This window comes from Sciurus carolinensis, chromosome 9 (assembly GCF_902686445.1).
Source record: "Sciurus carolinensis chromosome 9, mSciCar1.2, whole genome shotgun sequence".
Lineage (NCBI taxonomy): Eukaryota > Metazoa > Chordata > Mammalia > Rodentia > Sciuridae > Sciurus > Sciurus carolinensis.
Genome location: NC_062221.1, coordinates 92,260,207 through 92,286,129, shown reverse-complemented (window position 1 = coordinate 92,286,129; position 25,923 = coordinate 92,260,207). Strand labels below are relative to the sequence as shown.

The window sequence follows — 25,923 nt, the reverse complement described above, 5'->3', positions numbered from 1 at the left end:
AATAACAACAACAACAACAACAACAACAAAAACCTGATTTAGTCATTAGACCTACAATTATACTTTGCGATGTGTCACTGAACAGGGTTCCATTTACCAAAATGTAGCATTCTTACGGGACCAATACAAGCTGAAGTAAAATGTAATCAATGTCTGTGGTGTACATTAGCAGAGGGCTTAATATTTTTTAATTTATTTATTTCATTTTATCCATATAATAAACCCTGAGCAGAACAAGAATTACTGTAGAGGAAGAAGAGAAGCTAAGTACCTAAAATCTGATCATCAGTGAGAGCTGGGCACATGCTGTTTTCTGACTCCTAATACCTTTTGGTCTACCATGGACTCTTTCTCCTCTCTGCTTGGCAGAAGGAAATGAAAAAAGACATAAAATGACCCTGAGTGGAAGATGGTAAAAAGGATTAACATTTAACATAATTCAAGACTCTTTATTGTTTTACCGTGTACTTAACATAACCTATACTCTCAGTCTTCTCACTGTCTGAGGACATTCGACATCAAATATTGTTAGCACCTTTATTTTTTTGTGAATGATTAAACTTGGACACGGCATGAGTCTATTAAAAATACAGACAATATCCAACGAATGTCATCAGATCAGACCTCTGGAAAACCTGTTTCCAACAATTTGGATGTTAAGGACAGAGCATCTCATATCCCATGAAGGGGTAAGAAGTTGGTGGAGATAGTGCCTGCTTCAACTGGCATTAGTCTCAATATGACATTAACTATCACAGTGTTAAAGAATCCACAGCTCCTCAAAATGTAGTAGAAAAGACAGGGAGTGACTTAATCTGGATACTAGTCAATTACATGTTAGTAGCATGACTTTAGGGAAGTATCTTTACTCACTTATACATCAATTTTTTGAGAAGGTGATTTTGACTAAGCAGTATTTGAGATCCTTTGTTTATAAAAATTTATTCCAGCAATATATTGGACATGCTATTTGAATGAAGTACCTGAGACAGAGGAAGAAAATGCAGCTAAATTTATGATGAATTACACCCAGTGGATAAATTGAAGAACATCAAGATAAATTTAGTCCTTCTACACAATACCTAACCTTACTGTATGTCACTTAACCATCTTTTGGGCTTTCTACATTTTTTTCACCAATGCTTACATTTTGATAAGATTAGCTATTACCTTTCCTAAAACATCTATTCCATACATTTTTTTCTTTCTTCATGTCAAAGGACCCTTTCTAACACATTCCATTGTCAATATTCTTGCTCCTTGCTTCACGTATCCAAACTTTTCCCTCACCCCAGGAGCATAGCTGAGATATATTTTGAGATGCATTTTTTAAGAGTCTATGCCTTCCCCCCGACCTGGCAGAAGAGCTGGTAGAGATTCCTCAGAAGATGAATAAAGCTGAACACTGAAGACAGAACCTAGTTTTACTGGCAATGGGAGAATTAGAAACCAGAGGAGAGGATATTACTCAAAGGGCAGGCAAGATATAAAATAGCAAGAAAATGAATCATGTAAAAAACAAAATGAAAAAGAAAGAAATTAAAGTTATATTTCTAAAAAGCATTGATGAGTACCAAGAAAAGGGAATATAAAAATCAAAAGTAAGTTTTCAAATGTGAGAAAAGGGTAAAGTGATGGTAAAATTATTCTTTTAATAGTATAAAAATATGAATTTAGTTTGAGTTTGATGTGCTGATCACTGTTACTTAGTCTTCTAAGGAACATATTCCATGGACAACTGAAAATATAGTCTTAGAATTTTGAAAATGGGTCCTGGTCAGAGTTCAGGTTTGGTACTCATTTACATTTACGCCACTCCTGATCTCTGTAGAACAGAAATAAGTAATTACTGGTAGCTTTTTAGAAAAGCAAACTGTCAGAATCTTCATCAAGCTCACTGAATTAGAATTCGCATTTTAACAGGGTCCACAGAAAGATTTGTGTACTCATTAAAGTTTGAGAAGCAAAGCTTTACAAAGAGCCAAGGCATAGATAAGGGGGATATGAAGATAAGAGAACCAAGGACAGAACATTATTCCATATTTAGTAGGTAATAAGAGTTTGGTGAAGGAGAGAAGGAATGGTTAGAGGAGCAAGAAGAAAAATGTCCAGCAAAGAAAGAATTCAAGATTGAGGGCATAGCCATCAATTCCACAGAAAAGTTAAGACGGGGAATAGCTTAGAAAATTCTATTGGATTTAGCAATGAATTGGTGACCACTAAGAGTTGTTTTTGTGAAATGGTAGAAAGGGAATGGAAGCCAGGAAAAAGGAATATGTGGGTGGTGTAGAAAGCAAGTATGTTAAGAGCAGATAATTTAGAGAAGCTTGAGAATTAAGAGATTGAAAAGTTGCTTGGAAGATATAATGAGATCAACAGATGGTTTTGGTTTGGGGCAGGGAAATCTTGAGTATGTTTGCAAGCAGGAGGCAAGGCACTAATGGCGGGGAAAGAGTGAAAGAGAACACTGAGGAAGCAAAGGCTTGTGGAAAGGGATGGAATCAGGAACACTTTCTGGGGTCAGAGGTGTTTTCCTTGGAAAAAAAGAGAAGTGAGGTAGAGGTAAATGTAAAGTTAGTATGAAGAGAGCATGAAGAAAGAGTAAAATGCTGGTGGATGGTTCAGATTTCCTCAGTGCTGTGGAAGCCAGTATGGACTAGGGCAGGAAAAAAGATTCAGGGAATGTAGACAGGATGCTGCTGCCACTGAAGACTGGTTGGACCAGAATTATTAGTGTGGAAATGGTGAAATGTAAGATCAGGATACAGATATAGATACTTTCAAAAGAAAAATGAATGATATGGGGCCCTTACAAACTGTACAGGATAAAATGTCAAAAGTGAATAAAATCTCAAATTAGGGTAAAGGGAAAATTATGGAACTTCCCAAAGTAACAAAATGATAAATGAGGTTATCAAGAGAAAAAGTTTGAGTTCAATTTTGTCTTGTAGAGTTTGAGGTAATAATGATATGTAAAAGTTAAAATGTTGATATTTCACTGTGTATTTTTTCAGCATGCATTTACTAGGGTCTATAATGTTCCAAACCCTGGTTGGGGACTGGGGTGACAATAGTAGGCAAGATGTACACAGTCCTGCCCTCACAGAGCTTCAATTTACACTACCCCACAAATGGGTAACAGGCATTGGGCTTGATCAAGAGAGAATTCAGACATTGAAAATACCTACTTATTAAAACTTTGGAGAAAAAAATAAAAGGCAAGAAGAGCCTGCTCTGGACCACCCAAAAAGGAAAACCCTCAGTCTACATTACGAGTAAATAAACACAATACAAAAGTGTCAGAATAATGTGAAAATGATTTCTAAACAAGTTATAAGGCTTTAATAAATTGGCAAAGGAGTGAGAACTAAAGCAATCTTGAAAACTTGTAACAAGTTGAAAACATGGGAAGGAAAAAATAAGCTATTAATGGTGACATAAATTTTTGTTAAAAACATTTTATTCTTCATCTGGACCAGTTTGGAAAGATTTCTTTTGGCCTTTGGCATTTTGGGGACCAATGTGTACATGCTTCCATTTAAAGTCCATTAAGAACAAAACCTTACATAAAGCACATCACCTCTCTCCAATGTGGACTCAGAAAAAGACCTCAAACCATGGAAGACTCATATGGAATCCATGCAAATAGGGATAGAAATGTGTCATAAAGATAAAGTGACATTTGTTAATCTCCTGAGCTTCAAACAAAACAAACAGGCATTTTTCTTACTGGAAACTTACTACTCATTTTGATATCAAAATGAACATCCAAAGTCAAAGTATAAAGGAAAAATTTTTCCAATATATCATTTGCATAGAATGAAGGAGGCTGTACAAACCAGTGAGTTGGTTTTTGTAAATCAGAGACTTTACTGAGGGTTCCAGATATTAGAGTTCAGTGGCTTAAAAATGACACTTGGTGTTCCTGTGGCAAGCCAAGAGCATTGAGATTCCAATGGTTTTGTAAGAAGATATTGCTGAAAGAACATTTCAGCTGTGTAATCTTCCAATTTTCCAGAAATAGTCATCCTGTTTAGTTATTATTGCTTATTGTAATCTACTACATTGGTCCGAACTCTAAATAAAAGAAAAATCTGTGTGAACACATGAGGGTAGATATCACCAAGTCTGTTTCTAATTATACTTCTTTACAGTTCTGGTGGATTTATTTGGGTGTTTAAATATGTACAGTATTCCCAACACTTTCAAATAAAGACTACTAATTTTTCTCAAACATGGCAAAGACTCTAAATGTCATCTCTTTATTAACTGCACTAACTTGGGAGAAAAGAGGCTCAGAAAAATGGAATCCACACACATTCCAAATGTTTCTTTAGAGTTGTGACTATTTAATGAATTTCAAAAATGTTAGTCAAAGGGGAACTATCGATCTGGAATATTGTGATTTGATGGGACTGGCTCCATCTATCTGATGAGATGGCAGGGCCACAGGTGTGTGCAGGGGTGAGGGTGAGATGTGCATGTGCTCTGTGTAGCTTGGGCTTAGAGCTGAGTGCCCGTGTCCAATGCCCCTGTCCAGTTTATCATCTGTCCTCACTTCTCTGTACTCCTTGTCTCCCTGGGCTGTCAAACTGTGGCAACCTCCATCCATCAGAACCACTCATCAGATCACTTCTTTCCTGGAAAGGTCTGTAGGACAAAGTGAAATTGAACGAAAGACTTGAATGCAGGGGAGGAAATTATATCCAAACAATGTTGTTCGAGTTTGTCAGGTTACTAAACCTGTTGGAACCGTCTCAAAGATCTATTAAGCAAATTAATGGTTAAAATCAGGTTGCATTTTGACATAAAACTATCAAATTCCCTCCTATTCTTCTTCCCTTCCTCTCTCTTTTTCTTCTTTCCTTTTTCAAAAAGAGATTTTTTTTTTTATATGAAGAGAAGGAAAAAAGCAATCCCAAAATGTTTATTTTCTCAGCACTGGCACCCTGGACTACTCCACTAGCAATTGGAATTATCAAAAGAAAACATGTGCTTTCAAGAGTACATTTTCCAAGCAAAATAAGACATGAACCTAGTGGTGGGTAAAATAAGGAATATTTCAGATTTTTAAATCATCTCAAAATTATTTTTCAAAATATTGGGTTTTGGAAATATCTTCTGTGTGCCTTTTTCCAAGTATTTATCTCTGGAGAACCATGGACATATAAAGAAATAAATTTGATTTTTTTTTTGTCTAGATTTCCTAATCAAAGTCATATGAAAGGTACTTTTGAGAACATATAAACATTTTAAAGGCCTTTCTTTTTAGTTAAGACAAAAATAAATAAAAACTACAAAAAATATACACATGAGAAAAAATAGATGAAAAAGCACTCAATGTCCTCCGTGCAAAGGAAGTACATATCAAAACCATAATGAGCTACTACTACACTGGAATAGATGCAGCAAAAATTGCCAGCAATGCCAAAGGCTGGTGATGATGTGGAGCAACAAGAACCTTGTATATTGCTTGAGGGAGGGAGATGGAAAATCAGACAAAAAATAGTTAACCTAGCAATTCCCATTCTAGGTATTTATCTCTAAAAGAAATTGAAGCATATATCTACAAAAGTCTTATACAGAAATGTTTATAAAATCTATATTCATAAAACCCAAAAGCCAACACAAATCCGGTATCTACCAGCAGGAGAATAGATAGTCTAGAAGATATTGCAGAATGGATAGTCCAGAATAGTCACATAGTACACTACTGTTCAGGAATTTAAAAATGAATGAATGACTGATACCTGCAATATCATGAATAAATCTCGAAAATAGGCTGAATGAAAGAAGATAGGCAAAACCCCCACACTCTCTGATGCCACTTATATGGAATTTTAGGTAGGCAAAACCAATCTACAGTGATTCTCTGATGCCACTTATATGGAATTTTAGGTAGGCAAAACCAATCTACAGTGATAGAATCAAATCAGTGACTGCTTCTTGGAGGGAGGTGATTTCTAGGGTGATAAAATGTACTATTTCTTGATTTTATGAAACACATGGTTTATACACTTATGATTACTCAAACACACACATAAGGTCTGTGCATTTTACTATGTTTAAATTATACCTCAATTATTTTGTTTAAAGAGAGGAATGATAAAACTGCAAATTTAAAAATCGATTTGCATTTAAAACAAAAAATCTTAAATATATTGATTGAAGCTTAAAAATTTGAATGTTGGTCCAATTTCTGAATGTTGAAACTAATGTAGTAAATAATTACAATAAGCAAATGCTGTTTCATAAGCAATTTAGCATCATGGTTCAGTGTTTAGCATTGTGCCGGGTACATGTATATACAGTGCCAAATATACATGCTGGGTGGAAAGATGAATAAATGCCAGTGTTTTTAAAATATACTTAATTTTTATTACTTGTTCTGTCAAAGATGATAGTAGCTTCATCTCTAGCTGTTTTTCCTCCACCTGTATCTCTCTCAGGTATCTCTCCTATCTTCTAAGTCAGTGATTCTAAACTTCAGTGGGCATCAGAATCATCTGAAAGGCTTGTTAAAACACAGGTGACGGAGCCCCACCCTGAGTTTCTGGTTCTGTTAAGTCTGAAAGGGAACCTGTGCTTTGCATTTGTGACAAGTTCCCAAGTGATGATAATGTTGCTTGGTTTGGGGACCATCCTTTGAGGACTACTGCTTCAGGCACTTCTTCAAATCTCAGATCATCCTTTCCCAAGTAACTTTTCAAATTTTTCCTAACTGTCTTTAGCCCCCTCCTCTGAGCTTTATTGCACATATCATTGTTACTGTCTGTTTGCTGTTTGGCTCCTTCGTCCCATGTACTTTCATCTTTGGGGTGAAACAAACATCTATGTGCTTTCTACTCAAGGAGATCATAACTCTCAAGGCTGGGGCCCCTGACTTAAGTATCTGTGTTCCCTTCATACCTACGACAATAGTACAGCTAACAGGTGAGAAGTAAGTGCTAGTTGTCCTGCTATTTATATGTTCTTCTGAAGCATTTTCAAATACCATTAAAAGCAAGTGCTAATTTTCAAATTAAAAAATCCAACATTTTCCATTATGATGAATTACCTGTCATTGGGACAGTGACTTGGCAACGTCCAGTCATGGTGTGGATTAATGAGGAAACCCCAGGACAGGAAGACTGAGCTTGGTGTCAGAGTGCCAACCACCAGCTGGAGAGGTTTGCGAGAACGACTTTTACCTATGAAGATAGTAGGCAAGTTAGTTATGGAAATATTTAGTGTATTTTACATTATGAGTAATATGCATAAAGATGACTTGGCAAGATGATTTAAAAAAGTATAAAAATATCAAATTCCTTTTCTTTTCATACAGTTCATACATATTAATTTTCTCCATGAATTTTAGCATGATCAAAAAAATACCTTTTTATCACATGTATGTGCATGTGTGTGTATATGTGTATATATATATATTTATATACGTATATACAAGCATGTATCTGTATGCATATAAATCATAACCAACTATACTTTTTATTTTCCTGTGAGTCAAAATTCTTTGGTATACTGTTGTAATAAGCATGTATCTACAATGAGTACCTAAATGGAAAAGATACACACATTTTAAATAATATTGGATGGGCAGGAGTAGTACAGGAAGCACGGTTGTCTTGATGGGGATGGGACTAATTGGATTTGGGCAGTGCCAAGAGTTATGCTGATGAACCACTATAGTCCATCCGGTAGGTAGGTATTTGAAACTGCATACTGAGGAGAGAGAGGAAGAAAGGAACTCAACCATGGGACCAATACTGGTTCAATCAGGATAAATAAAATAAAGGAAGCCTAGTAAAACTACACAGAAAGAACATAAGGTACATCTTTCCATTCCCATTTAATCCCTTCTTTTATTTCATGAGACTGTGTTTTATTTGCCATAAGAACTCATATTATCTTATTCTAATGGAGTGGGAGCCAAACAGTAAAATGACCTTATGAATTTTATTAAGGTAGGTAGGAGGGTACTCCTTATCTGAGCCTATTGGTGGTTATCTAAATAAAATGCTTTTGGAAACTGTGAAATGCGTATTGCTTTAAGTTCTGTAGTTGTTAATTTGGTAAGAAATCTTCTGAGTCCAGGATATATATAAACTACTGGTGGCAAACTGCCTTGATAAAGGATAGTTGACTATTTCTTACCAATTCACAAAAATTGTACATATTTATGGGATCCCATGTAATATTTCAGTTCTTCTATATACTGTGTAATATTCTAATAAGGATAACCCTATCTCTTTAAACATTTATCATTTCCTTATGGTGAAAACATTCAACATCTTTTCATTGAGATTTTTTACAATAAACATTATTGGTATTTGTACTTTGGGATCTAGGATGGTAAGATTTGCAGAAGCATCTCTCAACAGTCAATGTACTAAAGGCTTGGTCCTCAGCCTGCCACACTATTGGGAGTTACTAGAACCTTTAAGAGGTAGAACCTGGGGCTGGGGATCTAGCTCAGTTGGTAGAGTGCTTGCCTTGGAAGCACAAGGCCCTAGGTTCAATCCCCAGCACTGGGGAAGAAAAAAAAAAAAAAAGGAGGTAGAATCTACTGGGAGGTCTTTAGGTCCCTGAGGGTATGCTCTTGAAGGGAACTGTGGGACTCCAGTCCCTTCCTTTCTCTCTTTGTCTTCAGGACAGGAGGGTAGCAGTTTTGCTGTCATTCATTCCTGCCTAAGCAATAGGGCCAACTGATAATAGTCTAAAACTGTGAGTCAAAATGATCTCTTTATAAGTTGGTTATCTTAGGTATCTGTTATAATAACAGAAAGCTGAATAACACATATAGTCACCTGTTATGGGTTTAGATATTAGGTATCCCCCAAAGATCATGTGTAAGACAACATAAGAAGGTTTAGAGGTAAAGTGATTGGGTTATGAGAGCTTTAATCTAATCAGCACATTCATCCACTGGGTGATAACTATAAAGCAGGGAGGGTGTGGTGGGAAGAGTTGGGTCATTGGGAGCATAACTTTGTAGTATGCATTTTGTCTCTGATGAGAGGAGTCTCTCCACTTCCTGCTTGCCATGTCCTGAGCTGCTTTACTCCATCACAACCTTCTGTCCTGAGGTTCTGCCTCACTCAGACCCAGAGAAACAGAATTGGCCATCTATGGACTGAGACCTCTGAAATCATGAGCGCAAAATAAACTTTCCTCTTTTAAAATTGTTCTTGTCAGGTCTTTTTATCACAGTGGAGAAAAAGCTGACTACAAACATTGCCCTACTGTGCAACAGAACACAAGAACACTCTCAACTAGGATAGTTCATTTTTTAAAGATGTTTAAAAATAATGTACAAGGATAGTTATCATTTCCTTGGTTGCAAACATGCATTTATCCTTCTAGGTAATTTTTTTCCAGATCTACCTATAATCATACCTATGTGATGGTGATTCAAATGACCCATGTTTGACCTCCAAGGAGATCAGAGAAAATCTTGATTGAGAGTGGAGTCATATATAGGTTGAAAAAGCATATAGATGATTCTGATATTCTTTATCTTACCTCTAAAGTTGATTTTTATTAATGTAATGTAACATGTTTATTTTACACATAAAAGGGAAAGACCAGGGAAGGTTCAACAGTATCCAAAGTCACATCAAAGCAGGGTCAAAACTCAAATTTAAGTCTCCATGATCATTATCTATTTTTCTTTTTACCACACTGGCTTAGTTCACCATATATAAAGAAAATACTACCTAGAGATGGAAGATATAGTTTTCTTTCCCCAAGGTAACCTAAGGCTTGCATGACCATCAAATAGTTATTTAACTAAGTTTAGATCTTAATATAAAAATAATTAAATCATTAGAATTTATGGGGTAGATGTAAATATAAAATGAGTAAAAGTTAATCCATTAGTCATTATATCACTCCCAAATGCAGGTTACAAAAACAAAAAAAAAATGTATTCACTGCCTGAAAGGAAAGGTGGGGTATCATATCCTGAGCAAGATGAAACAATTTCCTGAGTTAGTCACAATGAAGTGAAAAATAATATCTAAGGCCAGTGTCATAGAAACCTCAAAATGAAATGAATTATAAAGTGCTCCTAAGGTGGGATCACTTTCCTGAATTTCTGTGTTTTTTATTTGTAGTATGATATTTGTACCAGGAAACAGTTCAGCGAACACTCAAATGAAAACATATTTCAAGGATATGGAAGAACAAGGAAGAACAGCCATGCTTTTTGATGTTATTGTTCACCATTTTGAAATACTGGGAGTACAATTATTTTAAAGTGTGTGGAAAGCTGCCTGCACAACTTTCAGCAACAAGTCAAAAGAAATGACTGAAATTTCCCTCTAATTTTGAGATAATATAAGAGGCCAGGAATATATTTTATATTTCTTAAAATACTTGACCATTCAATGATGCTCTTAAAAGAAGTGGAAAACAAGGTAAAGGAGGGGAGGGCATTGTGATAACTGATTTCTGGTAACCAGCCCTGGATTGACAGATCTCCTAAATACAGAGTTGCAAAGGGCCCCAGTGTTCAAAATAATTAAATAGCAGAATGCTTTCTTCTGTTTTATCCTTGTAAACAATATAGCAAGAAAACACCACCACCAACAACAAAGATCCTTTTATGGGTGTTATCCAGTGTTCCATAAAAGAAAATAATTATTTGGAAAACATCTCACATAAGAAAGAACAAAGAAAAACTGATGAATTATATAGGGATAGGAAGATGCTATATTAGATGGAAAAAGCATATTACAGCTTCTACCACTTTTTCTTGAAGCAATTCTCTACTTATTTGATCTGAGGAGTCTTAGTAGTTCAATTAGACATTGTACACTTCTAATCTTCCTTTTGTCATGTAGCAAGTGCCTACATATTTATTCATATGTCACCCACTTTCCTGTTTCCAATCCTCCCAGACTCAGGAAGTTAGCTGCTGCTGTCGCTACTGCTTTATGAAAGGAATTCTTCTTCTATGTTTGAACACAAAGAAGAGATTTAGAAGGGAGGGAGGAATAAATAAACCCAAGTTCAAGTCCATTGAACACACATACAAATGAGTTATCCTTTTGAAATGTAAGCAGTCTCCTTGAATAAAGGTTAGAGATAAAACTTTGCCCTTGAAATCTGAAAGGCACCATGGTAGACAAAAATGCTCACATGGAAGACAGAGTCAGGCTAATAGGAACTAGTCCCAGATAAGCATGGACCACAGGACAGGACCTGCCCCTAACCCATTTTATCCTCACTACCGCTCGATCACGCAGCAGAACAGAGATGTGTAGAAGGGTTCAGTATCCCTAACTCCCGACTGCTTGTAAGGGAGGTCGGCACAAGATCCCAAGCAGCTTCTACCACTAGCTGCACAACTTCTCCAACAGGGTCATCTGTGGACTAAGGGAATCCATCTACCTATTCCACACATTCCTAAGACATCTCCAAGGCATTTGGTCTCCACATAGGAAAAAAAAAAAAAAAAGAATAAAAAGTTGTGGTTTAAAGTTAACAAAAGAAAATCAATAAAAATGACTATACCTGAGCATGACTTCTTTTGACTTGGAGGGGGAGCAGGTCGTACAACTATCAGATATTTGGGTTCTGCATCTGGAAGAGAGAACATCATTTATCAGTAAAATCCTTTAAGAACCAGCATCGAGGTAACACACCCACGCCCTGATTCAGCATTCCTGGGAGTCCATGACCCTCCATAACCCCAGCACTAGTGAATGAGAGGACCCAGGAATTCAGAAAGTTGGTACTTCCCAAGACGCCCATTAAGTTTTTAAAATGAAAATTCAATCCAGAGTTTTCAAAGCCAAATGGGCAGGGGCGAGAGAGAGGTGGTTACAAAAAACACGCTTGAGATAGATATTATATCATATCAATGGTCACATTGCCTTCGCTCTGTAAGGAGATTTTAAACAACTCAGATAATGTCCATTCTGTCAGTTCACGCTTCACAGGGGGATAGTCTGATGCTTTAAAATCATAAGGAAAGTCGTACTTGCATATGACATGTGGGTCTCACATATTGAATGGTCTGAAATTTCTTGCTTCCATGGGAACTTGAATATTGATAATGCCCTAATTTGTACTCTGTTTGCAAAACTTCTCATGATATTTTCATATCTAGCCAGACATTTCTAATAAACATTCTTTAAACAAAGTCACAATTTACAGGTTGGTATAATTTCCACATGAAATATGTATCAACGAAATGTGTTAATAAAGAACCTTTTAAACAATATTTAGGTTTTAACAAAATTATGCTAAAGTCATCAGTAAATGCTATCTCAAAAGGGACAAATCATTTATCAAATAATCTTTGTTTTAAAATTGATGCTTCTAAAAAGAATGGTTGGTAAAATATGAATAAACCAAATGTATTTAGGGCACACAAAATCTACTTCATCAGTAGCTCTGTTGGATTAACTGGTTGTTGGGTATTATCTACGATATCTCTTCAGGAACTCTGGACCCTAAAATTGATTCTACACCAAATTCCATTTGGATGCTGTAGTCAACGAGGGTTCACCCCTACTTGCTTAGGCAAATCTCATTCATATCTTCATTTTGTTTTCATTCTGTATTTAAGTATTTCCCCTCTATGAATTGGGACCAGAGGCCTTCTTGCCCAAGGCTGTACAGAACTGACTTCATTTTCAGACTGAGAACCTGGCAACTCAATTGCTTTTAATGACTTGTGCCTTTGTCTTTTCCTGGACACCCTCCAAGGCACCATTTGCTGTAACCTGCTATAATGACTACCAGTGAAGAAAGCAACCCAGGCGACCTTTTGAACTCACCTTCGAACAGTGTTTGTGTATCATATAGCTGTCTCTTGACTACCACACAGATAAAGGAGTGTTCGTTCTATTCTAAAGTCTCATGTGTTTGGAAGTATTTCTTGCTTATTAATGATCAGGTATTAAGAAACTGCCTTGAACTCAGTGCTTTCTACATGCTGGAGACTGTTAAGAACTTCACCTTCATAACTGAATTACTCCTCATGACAATGGTATCACTGAGGGACTGTGGCAGGATGAGCTTCACAGGTTTGCAACACACACCGTCATGGAGCCTGTGCTCATAGAGGCTTGGCTTAATACCTCATTGCCACCATCTTAAAATTCTCAATACTTCTGTTTTTGAACTTGTCTTTTGAAAGTCTGATGAGACCATTGAGCATACACATGAGCAGAGGAGAGAGGAACATGTGTCTATGAATTTCTGCCTCTCTATCTGCACACAAAATTCCAGGTGTTTCACTAGCATAGCATTCCCAAAGACCCACAGTATACAGAATTCAGCAAAACTTGAAGCAGAACAAATAGGACAAACATGCCTTCTCTCTGCCTAAGGAGTCTGGAGGAGCTCACTGAGAGCTCTGACATGCCACACTTTATCCATTTGAGTCAAAATTTGTTTTAAATGGAAAAAGGCAGCCACTCTGGAAAGCAGAATGGAGAATCCTCAGAAAACTTGGAATGGAACCACCATTTGACCCAGCTATCCCACTCCTCGGCCTATACCCAAAGGACTTAAAATCAGCATATTACAGAGATACAGCCACATCAATGTTCATAGCTGCTCAGTTCACAATAGCCAGATTGTGGAACCAACCTAGATGTCCTTCAATTGATGAATGGATAAAGAAACTGTGGTATATATATACAATGGAATATTACTCAGCCATAAAGAATGATAAAATTATGGCATTTGCAGGCAAATGGATGAAATTGGAGAATATCATGCTAAGTGAGATAAGCCAATCTCAAAAAAACAAAGGACGAATGATATCGCTAATAAGTGGATGATGACACATAATGGGGGGTGGGAGGGGTTAGTGTTAGGGTTAGAGTTAGGGTTAGGGAGGGGGGCAAGAATGGAGGAAGGAAGGATTGTATAGAGGGAAAAGAGGGGTGGGGGAGTGGGGGGGAAGGGAAAAAATACCCTATGTAAATTTATGATTACACAAATGGTATGCCTTTATGCCATGTACAAACAGAGAAACAACATGTATCACATTTGTTTGAAACAATGTTGTCCAACAATAAACCGGAATTTTATTTAAAAAAATAAAAAATAAATGGAGAAAGAAGGCAATGGTGTCTAAAGAAACAGATAACCTAGGAATCCTCCCAAATTCCTTCTCACTCCTATTACTTCTCTGTGTTAGCCAACCACTTAGGCTGAAAATTATTAATACAAAAGGAAAGTGAAAGTTCAACTTGGAATTCCTTTTCATTTTCTCCTCATTCATAAATTAGAGAGAGAACACTGGTAGAATGCACATGTAATGAAAATCAAATCAAATGTTGAATTAGTATCGTGCAGTATTTTCACTATTCTGGTAAGAAAGAAATACATATGCATGTGGAAACTAAAAAATAAAAATTGTGCAGAACAGAAATGGAAATTTTGTTGTTTAGTTGTTTTATCTTCTCACGCCTGTATTCCTGATGGAACACAAAGACTCCAATACACATATGTTGGAAATATTTAATGAGCAGTGAGTCTACACATGCACCCAGGTCCTGACATCTGTTCCAATTTGTAATTGGCAATAACAGCCTATGCTTTATGCAAAGTGACTGTGAACATAACAATTATTTTGAAATTGCTCATATCACCATATGTCTTGGATCATAACACTATCTTTGGCTTCTGTATTTGTTTTCCTAGTATTTCAAGACTTTTAAAAATATTTAAGCACAGTTAACTAGTCTGTAACATCGCAAAGGCTTAGTTATTAGGAATGAAAATTTAAGATAAGTGTATTCTACACAAATTTTCATAAATTGACATTTTTATTACATGCCTTCTCTAAATGAAGATGCAATAGCTTTTGGCAAAATTTCTGATAAGGCCACAATGTATATATTTCCAGGCTGCTATGAATCTACAAATATACTTAATTTGCTTAATATTGAAAATGCCCTATGGGAGAGGATAAGACAACTTTCTGTTTGAGGAAATCATCCATTTTATATCCATTTTCCTCTTTGAGGTGCCTCCTCTGTGTACAGAATGTAGTTATCTCTTTCAATCAAAAGACAGATTTTCCTTTACTCTTAGAGAAGATACCAAATCAGAAAGGTATCAATTTCACACCAAGTTTGCAGCTTGGTGTGAGTGAATTTATTTTAATATAGTAGCACCTATACATAATATATTCTACTTAATTATATAACAAAAACATAAGTCCTCCAATAAATAGACACAGGGCATCCAACAATAATTGGGAATAATCTTTTCACCTTGCTCCCTTCCCAATTTCTTTCCTCAGTCCCTGAAGTCATAAGGTGTAAAGAGGCACTTTCTGGGTAAACTAAAGACAGTCGGGCTTGGCAATGTCTTGTTAGAGATCAGATCTGTGGAGACCGTAGGTTTTATTCTGGCAGGAGAGGGAAGAGATTCTCTCCTCTCAGACTATCCTGCTTGAAAGATCTAGGTCCCTTTAAACCTAACCAAGGTCAGATGCCCTTCAAAACCCAGAGAAAAGATTTAAGAGCAAAATGTATTTCACTGTGGCTCTCAGCCTTTTAGTCTGTAAACACTTTTGGGAAGTAATTAGGTTTATTTTTTATGATAAAAAATATGATTGTTCCTATTGTGATTTAGAGGTTTAAAGAGAACATTCCTGCTACATCCCCAGAGAGGGGAAGAGATAGCTCCATGTGGGTCCCAGTGGAAGAGGCTAGAATTGTCTGCAACCCTGATCTCCTTGACTGGCAGGAATGTTGGAAGCTACTGCTTTGGTGTACAGAGATGGGCTCCTTGAGCTGCCTAGCAGAAGACCAGCAAGGAGAACACTGGGCACTGAGCCAGAGGGCTGCCTGTGGGAGGGCCTCCTTTGAGATCTGTACCTGATCAGATGGTGGAGGGTTGGCACACCTGGGGCTCAGTGCAAGAGAGGGGGCTCCAAAGGGAGCCTACCCTGGGGTTCTTCTACTGCATGTGAAAGTCAGACAGACTTCCATTTGGGCTGTACTGGCTCCTTGGGATTTTGAAAAACTGGAAAGAAATGGAGTCCTAATGAAAATTTAATTTCATACTAATTTGGCAGGTGGAAGCCTATTGCTTTGAAGTCTATTCAGAGACATAAAAAGCAACAGAGTCAGGTCTAAAACCCAAATGGCAATTTAGCAATATTGAATATAAAGTCATTTTATGAGAAATGGGATATTAAAAATTCAGAATTTCATATTTCATTGAGTCTAAGACACACTTTTCTCACAGTTCTGAACTTCTCCAACGCAGTTTAAAATTGATGGTCTCTGAGGGGGGCAGTTGCTGCTATTGCCTGACATCTTCTAATAATAAGGTCAAGAAAGTGACAGCTTTAAAACTAGCAGAAGAGGATCAGTGATCTGGAAGAAACCCCAGAGAACTGTTTCTAAAAGGCTACATCATTCTTGCTGGCACAGAAAATGATACTGTATAGAAAGACGAGGAGATTGGTAACTCTATGTCTAAGGGAGCAGAGTTGGACTCTCAGGGTGAAGATAAATCAAAGGCAATTTAAACTTTCCTTTCCTTTGTTTTACTTTTAATATTTAAAAAAATATTTGTTTATAGATGTTGATGGACATTTATTTTATTCATTTGTTTATATGTGGTGCTGAGAATCGAACCCAGTGCCTCACACATGCTAGGCAAGCACTTTACCACTGAGCCACAACCCCAACCCTTAATGCATTTTTTAAGTAATAGATACCTTCTTCCCATATTTCCAAACACAGTTTAACCATGAGAAAAACATCAGATAAAACTAACTTGAAGAATATTCTGCTAAATACCTAATCAGGATCCCTCAAAACTTTCAAGGTCATCAAAAACAAGAAGAGTCTGAGAAATGGACAGTCTTCAGGAAACATGAATATTAAATGTAATGTGGTATCCTGGATGGTATCCTAGACAGAAAAGATGACCTTAGGTGACTACTAAGGAAATCAAATAGAATACAGATGTCTACTAGTGATGTATCATTAGATCATTAGTTGTGATAAATGTAACACTAACATAAGATGTTACTGATGGATGAAATGGGTATAAAGTATACAGAAATTCTCTGCATTATCTTTACAACTTTGTTATAAATCTAAAACTTTTTCTAAAATAAGAGAGATTTGCCAAAATAGAGTAATAGGGAAAAGAGGGATGGGAGGGGTGGGGGGAAGGGAAAAATAACAGAATGAATCAAACACCATTACCCTATGTAAATGTATGATTATACAAATGGTATGCCTCTACTACATGTACAAACAGAGAAACAAGTTGTACCCAATTTGTTTACAATAAAAAAAGAAATATAAGGATTAAAAAAAAGAGTAATAGGTAAGATAAAATTTATACATTGATAAGTTAAAGGATGCTTTTTCAGTAAGGATAAATAAAAGCCTCAAGGGATATGAAAACAGTGTCATTTATTAGCAGCTTTATTCATTCTTAGTTTGATATAAAATTGTGGTATAATTTACAGTTAAAAAAAAGTACTTTAGAAATTGATGAAACAAGTTTAACTATTTTAATTAGAAGTCAGCATAGTTCACCATAAGACCCATAATGTGAATAAAAATCACTCATAAAACTTGAAACAGATCATGTCTGTGAAAATCTCCATAACAGTAATATTATCACTTCTTGTTTGTTCCTGTGTGACCACATGCCATATTTAGCTGTAATACAAACTGAGTGGGTACAATCCAATTTTGAGGATTCTCTCTAGCTCTTAACACTTAGCAGACAGTTTCTATATACTGAGCAGTTTCTCACTAAGTAACTTCTGCTGCAAAACACCCTTGAAAAGTCTCTTTGTATTCTAAGCTCAGATGCAGAGTTTCTCTTGCCTACTTTTTGGGTCTGAGAAAAGGGACCTAACTGTGGCCATGGAGTAGACAAGTGGAGGGAGCTCAGCCTGGCCCCTTGGCTCTGCAGTTCTGCCTCAGCTGCCTGTCTTCCTGCAGACACATGCCCTAGCCTGCTGGTCCATGAGGGAAAGAGGGTGAGGGAAGCTTCCCTGAGAAAGAGTCTAGAAGAGGTGGGCAGGGCTGTGGGGAGTTGGAAGGTTAAAAAACAAAGAGTACAATGCTACTTGTATCTACTCATTTCTTGAAAGGTCACTTACCCAGTATTTCTAAATTTCAGGAGGGTGACCAACCTTGTTCCCCACCCACCCCACCCTTTCTTACATTCTGGTGACAGAGAACTGAGCAATAATAACAAATTGACACCATGACAGCAAATTGGTTTCAGCAATGGGGTACAAATGATTCATATCTGAACTGTAATCCATAACCATCCTAAAGCCCAGTTACTGGAACATGATAACCTCCAACTGTGTTGGTATGACAGCTGTAGCAGTCCACAGGGCAGAATCAACAATAACACAACTAAACCTACCACAAAATATATCGATAATAATTACCTGACCTTAAAGTAACTACATATGCAAAGACCAGAACAGCAGCAATTGATAGTCCCAATCCAAGAACATTGTCGATTCCTTTCTAGGAAGGCAGGTGTTCCTTTAGGAAAAAACAAAACAAAACGAAAAACGCTAATGGGGCATTTCTCTAGAAAATTGTGGAAATATCACGGTCTGCTTGGGCATATACTAAGTTGTAGTTTTGCAAAGTCTCATGGTAGCCAGATGTTCAAGTAGAATACGGAATAGTATAACATTATTGCGGCACTAATTTTACTATGTTTACTGAGTCTATGAATGAAATTTTAGTAATTTTTAATAAACAACTTAGGTTAATAGTACATTGCCCTTTGTTGTACATAAAAAAGAATATCTATAGAATTATAATCACCACAAACTAACATAGGTTCCCCACTTTTTAAAGTATTTCTAAGCTCCTGTGGAAAAAATTGGGGGGCTAAGGATCATCTGGACCTGGTCCACACACGCTCCCAGTTCATTTATTCATTTATGTACCTTTAAGCCTAGAAAAGTTGTAATTGCTTAATAAACATGTTATGAAAGAAAGAAAGAATCTACTCTTCTCTCCCTTATTACCCGGGCCTTAGAATCAAAATGCATGAAGCCTGAGGCTCTGTAGGAAGAATGAAAAAAATAAGTAGGGGTGGGAAATTGCATTATTATCAAAAGCAAATAATATTTTTGAAAGTTCATAAATTTTAATCGAAGTTAGTCTTTGATAAGACTACCAATAGAACTTTTTTGTTGTTGTTACAGTTTTCTTACAAAAAGTTGCATTTTAGTGTGGAATAACAAATCTTTTCCTTCCCTGCCTGAAAAATAGTTGGAAAGGAAATTTTAAAGCGAATCCTACAGTAATTGGTAATTATTTCCATTGAACATTACAAAATCTGCTGAATAATGAGTCCACACCCAGTTTGACAGAACATGCTGTTATGCCCCCTGGCTCAAAGAGAATTCTGACTTCTCTCAGCCTTTAAGATGTAGCCCGCAGGCCCCCGGGATGGGATAACACTGAAGTATAAATTGTCCACAGAAGTTTAGCCAACCACATCACAGCAAGTACAAAAATAAGCAGGAACACCATCACTGACAGGATTCCAGAATGTTCACAGACCTGTTCTAAAGGGAACGTAACAGCTTAGTTGGTCTGTGTGTTGTAAGTGAAGTTGTTCAGAGTCGATGGCAGCACTGAGCAGCAGTCCCTCATCTCCACATCATGGAGTCAGTGAGTGGAGCCTCTCAGTATGAAAAGGGAACTTAGTTTTGATTGGAAGAGAGGGTGTGGGGGTAGGGGCAGCAGGAAGGCAGGCTGGAGGGAAAAAGGGGGGTGTTACGGTTTAGTTATGTGCTGTACCCCAAAAGCTCATGGATTAGGTAATGGAAGAATTTTCAGAGGTGAAATGCTTGGGTTATAAGAGTCTTAACCTAACCTGTGAATTAATCCACTGATATGTATTCACTGGGTAACTGTAGGCAGGTAGGGTGTGACTGAAGAAGGTAAGTCCCTGGGAGTGTGCCTTTGGAGTTTCCATTTTGTCCTCGATGCATGGAGTTCTCTCTTCGCTCCCTGGTGCCATGTCCTGAGCTGCTTTCCTCTGTGATACCCTTCCACCATGATGTTCTGCCTCATCATGGACCCAACGCTATGGAGTTGGCTATCTATGGACTGAGATCTCTGAAACTGTAAGTCTCAAACTTTTTCTCCTTTGTGTTTTCTTCTCAGGTCTTTGAACACAGAGATGGAAGAAGATGACTAAAACGCAGGACTTTTCCTTTCAGCATGCTGCCAAAGCTCCGCTACATTCCTTCACTGCCCTCAGTCTACTAAGGTTGTCTGGAAGAGAAGATGCACGTGCTCTTTTTCCATACAGCAGATCATTTCAAAGATCCATTCCTTTGAAGAAGACATTATTGGAAATTTCTTTCATTCATTGAGTGTTTCAGAGGCAGTGCTATTGAAAACACACACTTCATTCAGGTCCAGCTATGTAATTTGTGGGTCCAATACAAAATCAAAAGATGGGACCCCTATTAAAAAACCTGGGCTTGGTAGCACATACCTGTAATCCCAGCAGTTTGGGAGGTTGAAGCAGGAGGATCACAAGTTCAAGGCCAGCCTGGGAAATTTAGCAAGATCCTGTCTCAAAATAAAAAATAAAAGGGGCTGGGAATGTGGCTCACTGATAGAATGCCACCCTGGGTTCAATCCCCAGTACCACAAAAAAGAAAAAAAAATGCAGAGAAAAAAAAGTACTATTAAAAACACAAAACTTTTTCTTTCTTCCACGGTCTGTCTTAAATTGTCATGGTGTTTATTTGCTAGTTAATACTGTGTTCTGCAGGTGAATACAGACCTTCACTCTATCTCCCCATCCCCCACCCTACTCCAACCCCCACCAGCATGGCACTGTATTAGGGTTTATGATTTGTCCCCAGCAAAACTTGCATTAAGGCTTAATTCCTCAGCATAGGAGTACTGAGAAATGGAGCTTAATGGGAAGTGAATAGGTCATGGGGACTTTATCCCACCAATGGGTTGATCCAGTCTTGTGGGAGTTCTCACTCTCTTGAGACTGGATTAGTTACCTGGAGAGTGTGTGGCTCTATGGTGAGGCTGCTGCCTCCCTCATCTCACACACGCTTGCTCTCTTTTGCATGCACCTGCTCACCATTCCCACATAGGCACCCCCCTTTGGGATCATCTACCATGTTATGATGCAGCATGAGGCTTTCACCAGATGCAGCCACTCAGTCTTAAACTGCCCAACCTTCAGAACAATGGGACAAAAATCAATCACTTTTCTTGATAAATTACCCAGTCTTTTGCAGCAACAGAAAATGGACTAAGACCATCTTCCACCATTGGCAGCCCCAAGATCAAAATGCTTTATCCCCCACCTGCACCTCCAGGGCAGGAAAGTCAATCTCCCCCTCCCACTGATCTGCTACCATGACCAATAAGCCTCAGGGATTGCAAACTCTGCCCTGGGACATGTGTGTGCTCCCTCCAAATCCCCCACTGAAAGCATAGTGGCACTGCCAACTTGTGCAAGAACTGCTGCCACCATGTCCAGCCAGGTGTCACTCCAGGGTGTGCACATTCGAACCCTTCCTGAGTCCTCTGCTGGAGGTGGAGGCTAGTCCAGATTGCCAAGCAGGATTGGGAAGTAGAAGGCTAACCAGACAACAAGGGCGCCAGTCTGGGGGATAAGACAGTTGAGAACAAAAGTAGGGGAGGAGCTGATACAAGAGACCAGACTCCATGTCCTCAGCACATGTGCCATTGTCTCATAGGATCCCCCAAGACAACATGGAAAGCTAAAAGTATTTAAAAATTCAAGATAGCAACAGTATTATATTAAACTCTGCATACAGGTCCTCTGAGGGCACTGGTCACCTGCTCACAAACCAGCACCGACCTGACCCTTTGGCTCCCAGTCTCTGCATACTGGCCACAAGTCTGCTATTCCAGGTAATCTCATTTCCTGAGGTCCTGGCACAGAGTTGGGATCATCTCATTCAGTCACTGTCCCAAATTAACCCTGCTTCACTTTTGCACTCTTGACAAATTCTCACTGACATAAAAAATATTTAATAAATGATTTATCTTACCCACTTGCCCCAACAGACAGTACACATCCTTTCCTAGTTTAGCAGACCTGGTAGATATTAAAATTGTTGGCTTTGTTGCCTTGTATTCTTTTCTTTGCCTGGATTTTATATGTGTACCCCACAGAGAAGTTTAGTGTGGGGTGTTGTCCATTAACTGGTTTAAGGTTTGGCAAGGGCTTGCTTGAAGTAGAGCCCATTCACGCGCACACACACATTTTCCAATGAACTCAGCACTTTGTTAATATTCTCTCTCCAGGAAGGACTATTGAAGACTTGGGGCTTCATTGGGATATTTTTCTTTCAAGTAATAAGCCTAAGTCACATTAGCTCTCAGATGGTATCCAAAGTCGAAATCTTCAAATCAGCAAGGGTGTTTTCTTTCTTTATAAATGTTCTAGCCAGCATACCATGTGCAGATAAGGGGCCAGGAATTATTCCACAAGATGAGTTCAATAATACCAGAATACTGACATGCCATGGGGAAAGCACCAAGTCATGGTGGCCAAAGGAACAGGAGTCAGCCTGCTGCGTGTAGATTTCTTAACCTCTTGGGGATTCTCTGTCTTCATTGGGATGAAGAGGATCATAATAGCGTTTCCTTAACAGGGTGGCGATAAGGATTTAATGACCCATTCCCATAAAGCCCTTGGCCCAGAACATTGTAGGTGCTCAAAAGTATTAAATCATCAGCTGATAGGCTGATGAGACCCTCCACCTGATATCTCTTCACTCAGCTACTATGTGCCCACCTAATGAGGTGAACTTGTGGCTAAACGCCCATGATTTTTTCTTGACAGAAAGTGTTCCCCATGGCAGAAGAAAAGGCTGGGCTATCACTTTGGGACCTGACTGTGAAAGACCTGGTGAAAATGCTAGGAATCCTAGGCTTTGCCCCACATGTAGATTAAGCATGTCGTTTTCCAAGTAAACTGGGATACTGTTGACAGAAAGGGAAGCACCGTTGACAATTACGTCATGACAATGGTGTAAAGCATGACCGTGTCAGATAAACCAGGATAGTTACTTAACCAATAGGGTGGAGTCAACTCCTAAACCCAATTGAATAATTTCTCCCTGGGGATTTCCACTACAGGCCACTAGAGACTTTTTATTTTGTTGACAGGAAAAACTTTTTCCAGAGTCCAGGGATAGCTACCGCAGCTGTAGATACATTGACTCTAATTGTAGAGTATATGGGGAGGGTGAGACTCAACTCTGACCCCAAGAAGCCTACATTCAGTTGGTGAGATGTGACAAGATGAAATCATACATGAACACACTCCAAACAGGGAACAATACAAAACAGAATCTAACTGAATGCTGACCTTCATGGCATGGCACTTGGTATGACTCACATGTGCCAAAGAGCACTGAGTGTCTTGGAAAAGTAAAACATATAAAGGGAAATAATAAAATGCACCATTAGGAAAGCCAATATGACTATGTTCCTTGGATTTAAGAAATATCCCTAAAAATAAATAAAATTCTAAAATCTAAATATTATCTTACATATTTGTTTTCTAGATAACCCTCTAATTAATCCTTTTATTGGCAGCTGTTTGTCCAATTAAGACCCCTTCTCAATAGGCAGACTCTTGCAATGAATCTGGGATAGTATATCTTTTGGGAGCCATTAGCCAATTTGGGGGATACTTTTAAATATAATCAAAAGTGAACTTTAAAAAGTTAGCTATTGCTCTCAGTACATTGTGTAATACATTTTTTAAAAGTGCTTTATATTGAAATTTTATGAATTCGTTTTATTGTATTTCCAAGAAAAGATGGACTTGGAGACAGTTTATCACTTGGTGAGTACAGGCAAACCATGAAAAAACTTGTAGTTGAATCCAGTAGAAAAAATAGAATTTTGAAATGATGTTTTCCTTACTAAAGCATAGGGAAAATGGTTACCTATTATCAACATAGGCCTTTCTGCTAGAAATTCATGGTGAATTGTTTAAGTGATGGCATGCATTTATTTAAAAATATTGATACCCACTAGGCCAATGTCTTTTTAAAAGCCCTTTTGAAGTTTACTTAAGTTCTTTGTGCTTTGGAAGAAAATCAAATGATTCTGATTCCTAATTTTTTTAATGAAAAGTTTGGATTTAACTTGAAAATTTAAATCCAAATTCTTCCCAAATTGTAAGTCCATTTCCAGAGAAATAACTAAGAATTAGATGACATTTTGAAAATAGTTTCAAATAAAAGAAGAATCCATATTAAATGGTACCCACAGATGTTTTAGACTTCCTGAGTCTCAAACTCTCCTCTTTCTCATTCATTCATTTATTTATTGTGTTTCTAAATTCAAGATAACATTGAAGGTTAAAAGCAATACAAGGCCCCTAAGGTCCTTAACTCCAATTAGAGTTTTCTATTTGGGTGGAGTGTGGGGGCAGAAATGACAAAAATAATTAGCAATTTATTGAGCGATGCTAGAACTGGATGTTACAATATACACTGTTTTTCCAGCTACTTGGAAGGCTGAGAGGCAGGGCTACGAGAACCTGGGAGTTTGCAGAGCCTGGGCAGCATAGTGAGACCCCTCTAAAAAGCAGAAAAAAGCAAAAGCATAAAAATAAAAGTAAACAGCAATTCATTAGCATTGATGCTAAAAGAAAATGCCCAGTCTCTAGGATATTCATGGAAAGGGACATAAATACTTTCTGCCTTGGTGAAGCTGGCCTTATGCAGAGCAGATGACATAGCACTTGGCAGATGGGCACCACATAATCAATAGAGATGGTGGCAGAAGGGGCAAACAAGTTTTAGGGGCCCAATAAGTACAGAACACATTTTAATTCATTTAAACTTTTGTGAATTAGGTAGCCATAATATATGACCTTAGAAAATACTTTTTATAGGATATTGTAGAAGCAAAACATCAGGAGTTTTCTATTGTAGAACAGATAAAATTCCCCATGTTTTGAGACTCAATAGAATACAATGGTTCCGAGGTGAGATTCTCAAGCCAGACTTCCTGAGTTTAAACCCCAGACCTACTATTTATGAGCTAGATAACCTTAGGAAGTTTTAACATTTGGAGCATCAGTGTCTTTCTGGGTAAGAGGGAATAAATACCACCACCCTGCATAATGACTCTATCTCATCTGCATTTGGGAATTGCTTCTTATTCCCAGTGAGCAGTTGCCTTGCTCTCCTTCACAATTCCTTGCTAATTCTATTTTTTTTTTTTTTTTTTTTTTGGTACCAGGGATTGAACCCAGGAGCACTTAATCACCAAGCCACATCCCCAATCCTTTTTATATTTTATATTGAGACAGGGTCTGGCTAAAAGTTGCTGAGGCTGGCTTTAAACTTGTAATCCTCCTGACTAGTCTTGCTAATTCTCCAAGGATTCTGCCAGAGAAGAGAGTCCTCAGCTGGTTTCAATGGCACTATATCATTTCCTCCTATTGGTTTATTCTGTTTCTTTTTTTCCTCCAGTTATTTTTTTTCAATATATTTAATTCTCTATATAGTTCCTTCAGTTATTTATCTTCAACCTCTACTTCTAGCAATTTTCTACCAGTAAACCCATGGCCACCTTTCTTATGATATTTATCCTTCAGTATAATAAGTAGCAGCAATCTCCATTATTTATACTTCATTCCACTTCTATAAATGGATAGAGCATGCTGAAACATTTTTTTGACAAAGATAAAAAAGATAGCTAAAATTCTGAGTTGTGATCATAGAAGGAAAAATGTGCATTTGTTTCTGTTTTCTATGCAAATAAAAACTAAGGGTAAAACTTGAAAAGAGTATTACTAATCCACAGGTATAACAATTGCATTAAAATTTATAAGCACATAATTTATATTTATTCATATCTGGATCAATAACTGTAAGTAAACTTTATTCAAAACTTTTTG

General features: G+C 37.5%; 1 protein-coding gene across 11 annotated transcripts in view; it reads right to left on the bottom strand.

The window, feature by feature from the left end:
- Abi3bp (ABI family member 3 binding protein) overlaps positions 1-25,923 on the bottom strand; it is a 235,960-nt gene that overhangs the window by 148,961 nt on the left and 61,076 nt on the right. For all 11 annotated transcript variants that reach the window (XM_047564816.1, XM_047564821.1, XM_047564817.1 and 8 more), the window contains exons 3-4: positions 11,515-11,583; positions 7,058-7,190 (exon numbers count right to left, since the gene is read on the bottom strand). In XM_047564816.1, the coding sequence (XP_047420772.1) occupies positions 7,058-7,190; positions 11,515-11,583 (202 nt within the window). The remainder of the gene's footprint in view (positions 1-7,057; positions 7,191-11,514; positions 11,584-25,923) is intronic.